General features: G+C 43.9%; 1 protein-coding gene across 1 annotated transcript; it reads right to left on the reverse strand.

The window, feature by feature from the left end:
• Window positions 1-705: 705 nt before the first annotated feature.
• Window positions 706-3,092, reverse strand: LOC135713377 (heme transporter FLVCR2-like). Its single transcript, XM_065236484.1, has 3 exons — window positions 1,655-3,092; window positions 1,414-1,591; window positions 706-1,237 (listed from the first exon to the last, which is right to left on the reverse strand). Exons 1-3 carry the CDS (start codon window positions 2,968-2,970, stop codon window positions 1,043-1,045), a joined length of 1,689 nt encoding a protein of 562 aa, XP_065092556.1. The 5' UTR covers window positions 2,971-3,092; the 3' UTR covers window positions 706-1,042.
• Window positions 3,093-4,233: the final 1,141 nt, after the last annotated feature.

Raw genomic sequence — 4,233 nt, forward strand, 5'->3', positions numbered from 1 at the left:
TCACGGTTATCAGGCATCGATTCCTTTGAGTTGAATATGTAGCAATCATCTGAATGGGATCTGCGTCCAGCGCTTTCACGAAATTGTCAACCAATGGTGGGTTTCACACTTCCATTTGCGAAGCTGAATTTGATCGTCAGCATTATTTCTACGGACATCTCCAGTTGTTTGCTTTCAATGACAAAAGCAAACGAGCTGCAGATAATGAACAAACAGAAGCACCACAACAATAGTTGCTATCGAATAAACAGACTGCCCCAAAAAACACAGCTGCTTCTGTCGACAGCTAAGAGCACAAGTAGCTTTGTTTAATGAGAGATCGCAACAGCTTACGATCTATTTTCTAGCGCTCATCCAACCGATCCAACCTACTTCGAGTTGCTTGGGCTGGTGTTCATTCAGCGAAAATACGAGGGATTGCGATGTGTTTGAAACAGCTCGCACTATTTTGTGTGAATAAGTTCTAGCCTTGGTCGAGATTTTGACGTATGACCATGAATTTAAGAGAAGAATAAGAGCAAACGTTTCTTCTTCTAGTTAGAATTTTACTATAGGCTACAGAAATAAAGCAAATCTTATCCTGCTTTCTAGCATCTACAGAACAATTATATTCTCAACCCTATGATTCAAAATTGTCTGAATTTATAACACACACTTCACATCAATCCGACTTCGAGGTTTGTAGGTAATAGTTAAACACTGTCGTAGAATCACACTGATGACTACTTTTTATTTATCATCTTCAAATATTAATAAATACCACATACAAACACAATCGACATGATGTCTGACGTCATTGATTCTCGATCAGTAGGTCACGTAAACTCCAAACTCATTCATACTCCATTATTGCTAGCATTATTTCTCATTCCGGGACACCGATGACTCATTCTCTTTGTCTTATCTTCTTTTATATCAGAAGAAAAGAAAACGTCTTTATCTATCTGCACTTTCCATCACGTCTTCTAAGCTGACCCCCATAGTACCGCCTTGATCACCTCATTACAAGCAAACAGAACACCACGTCTGCTCTCCCCTCTCCTCAACTGCTACAGTCGTCTATCCTAAGCGTGAGAGGCGCGTCCTCGGTGCTGATAGAGTCAAAGTGTACAATGGCTTCCTCGGCGTGTTCTCTGGCAGCCTCGTTCTCGATCTCCCGGTGGGTGTTGTACCGCCGCAGCTCCGAGTGGATGAGCGCAATGACATTCGCGTCGATTATCAGGAAGGCAGCGAAAACCTATGATGAAAGTTATCAGTAAGAATGGTTTCTAATCTAAAAAAAAAAGGTAAAATATATATGCACAACATTGTTTTTTTTTTTCTATTTTTGCGACATCCACATCCGGAAACATTATCTGGGATATCACTAAGCAAACAAAGAGTTTTTGCAAAACAAAACACAACACTGCTTACCATGTTTCCGATGAAGTCTCCCAAAATTTGCTGAATCCCCGATATGAGCAGCGTTATCACGATGCCAAACACTTGCGTGGAAATGTTCATAATACCTGAAACCGGTCCATCCGGTTCGGGGAAAGTCAACTCGGCGGCAAACTCATACCCGATTGGTTGAAATCCTGTCATGAAGAAGCTGTGAGGAATCGAAAAGAATTAGTATCGTAATTCAATTTGCAGATTCACTGCATATATTTACCCTAGAAATACCGACGCCACAGAAACGAGTTTCTTGGATCGAGTCTCCAGAGCAAGTGCGAAGATCACCAACGTAAGCGCCGATAAGCGACAAGCCCACACGGCAGTCGCTTTGTACTTGTGCATGCTATCCAGCAGATAACCGAACACCATCGATCCGAGCAAGCCCAGCAGAATCAGTGCCAAACCGATTCGACCCGCATCAGTTTCGCCGTCTGGGAAGTAGTTCATCACAATCTGATTCAACAACGTCGAGAACGAGTTGAATATACCGCAGTTTATTCCGTAGGCGATAACCAAGATCAAGTAGTTGTCGTTTTGCATCAATCTGCTCACGGCAGGCCAGTAGTCTTCCAATTTTGGTTTCATTGTTCTTTGGAGTGCCTGCACGTGACTTGGCGCAAACTGCGGAGCCGATTTAAACACTGCGATCACCATGCAGGCGATCATCGTCGATATCCCCGCTACAGCCATCAGGAAGATCTTCAGGTTCACTCCTATTTCATCAATATCGTCACTGTTGCTGATCACGATCGGAGTGAAAAAGAATCCTATTGCTATTCCTAGTTGAGCAGCAAAAACACCGAACGCGCAAACTGAGGACGCTTCGTCAGGTGAGAACCAAGTTGATGCCAGTCTAGACGGTATACTCAACAAGAATACCTGCGAGAAGGCTGACACCGTCTGTCCCAGCAGTACCATTTGAAACTGATTGGGATTTACGGAAAATACTTTGATCCATGCTCCGATGGCAGTTCCCACCGATCCAATGACTGCCGTTTGCCGCATATTCCGAACGTCCATAATGTATGAAACCGGAAACACGCATATTATGTATACCACCATGAAAATCATCGACGTCCAGTCGACCCACACCGACGTCACATCGTAATACTTCATCACAACATTCGCAACAATACTGTACTGGATCCACTGCACGTAGGAGATCGCAATGCTCAACATCCCAAGCGCCAACATCGCCCATCTTCGTTTGTACACCTGAATATGCACCGAGGTGAAGCTGTAGTTCTCCGGTATCGTCAGCGTGGTCTGCGATATGCTCCGCGTGATCGATTGATACGTCTGCTTCCTTTCGATATGCGAATGGACTACAATGTCTTCGTATTCGTTGCACTTTTCCTCTTCCGTCGCCTTTTGCGTATATAGGCCATTATGAAGTAGCGGAACGCACAGATAATTTTGATTCTGCGTAGGAATTATCGGCGTAGATAGTGACTTCTTCCGGTCCAGATTACTGGCAATCTTCAACGACTGCACCAGCAAACTCTTCTCGTGGAAAATCTGATCCTTCTTCATCGCTGCCAAGCTTTGGCAGAAAACACTGTTCAGCGAAAACACAACCGAACCGCAAACGGCGGTTCACTTCTGCCGTGTCTGCACGCGAGAGTTGCCGATCAGCAACTGATCATTCGGACAAGTGGAGGAGGTGCCTCTGCCTTCTACTGGCGAAGCCCCAGGGAAGATGGAGATGAAAATCTGATAAACCTCTGTTTGGGCTGCTTATCTACAACTGTGGCAGTGAATGCATCACCTCGTGTCTCTCGGAACTGAGATGCGATTCTGTCAACGGTCTTGTTAGACTGATGCCTGTGTGTGCACAGCGAACAGATAAGGAGAAATTGGTTTATTCTGGAGATACGAAAGGGTACACCAGAAGCCCTACATTTGCAATAATGGAGTACAGCTAAATGTTGGCCGAGCGTGTACCTGGGAGGATTACGTTGGTTCGCCTTTTCTTGCCTGGAGCAGTGATGATACATTGTCGGCCGATCGAGAGATAGAAGCGAAGAGATTGACCGATCATCATGTCGGTGCGTGTGGCAATTGAAAACATTTCTTGAAGGTACCAATCTATGTTAGGTAGACATAAGTTGCTTCCCCCACCCCCTCTGGATCAGTTATTTGGCAGAATGAAGCCGCATGTTTGCCTGTGACGACTATGATGCATCGGGCTTTTTCGTGGGCGAAACTGGCGCTGCAATTAGGCAGAGTTAAAGATCATCCGTTAGTACCTAGTGTTTTTTGTTTACATACCGACTACGCAACAGATACAGAATGAAGTATAAGTCGACAGTGAGCATGCATAAGGGCCTATACGCAATGATCGATTCTCTTCGTCGATTTTCTCTTTTGTTAATAACTCGCTAGATTTAACGTTTCTCGGTGCGTTTGCTGTTGCTTTTGATAGCCAATACAACCTGTTACTACTCTGCATTGAACAAATTCTAGAAAATTGTTTCGCTTAGCTGTAGCAATGCAAAGAGAAAGTCGATGAAGAGAATGGATCATCGCGTATTCGCCCTCGGGACTTTATGTATCGAATTAACAATAAAGGTTCATCAGTAATCAGTCTTTTTAATGTGTATGACAAGTTTGTCAGGCAGTTTCATTGTAAAATAATTAACATAGGGTATACGTCCCTAACCTCGGTCTAATATGCAGCCATAGATTACGTTTTTAATCATAACTCATCAATTAATTTACCTGCAAACGATATTCTACTGCTAAATGGTATGCTTAGATATGCTTATCATGTCGTTTGCTATCAGGAACCGCAAA

The sequence above is a fragment of the Ochlerotatus camptorhynchus genome, unplaced genomic scaffold, assembly GCF_037179485.1.
Source record: "Ochlerotatus camptorhynchus isolate MF236.1 unplaced genomic scaffold, CSIRO-AGI_Acam_v1.1 ptg000551l, whole genome shotgun sequence".
NCBI classification, from domain to species: domain Eukaryota; kingdom Metazoa; phylum Arthropoda; class Insecta; order Diptera; family Culicidae; genus Ochlerotatus; species Ochlerotatus camptorhynchus.

Bases quoted from the DNA above. Each gene is read 5' to 3' on its own strand.
- LOC135713377 (XM_065236484.1), bottom strand. From the start codon at position 2,970: ATGAAGAAGGATCAGATTTTCCACGAGAAGAGTTTGCTGGTGCAGTCG. The intron at 1,592-1,654 runs GTAAATATATGC...GATTCCTCACAG, and splicing joins GTGGCGTCGGTATTTCTAGG to CTTCTTCATGACAGGATTTC. The intron at 1,238-1,413 runs GTAAGCAGTGTT...CTTTCATCATAG, and splicing joins GAGACTTCATCGGAAACATG to GTTTTCGCTGCCTTCCTGAT.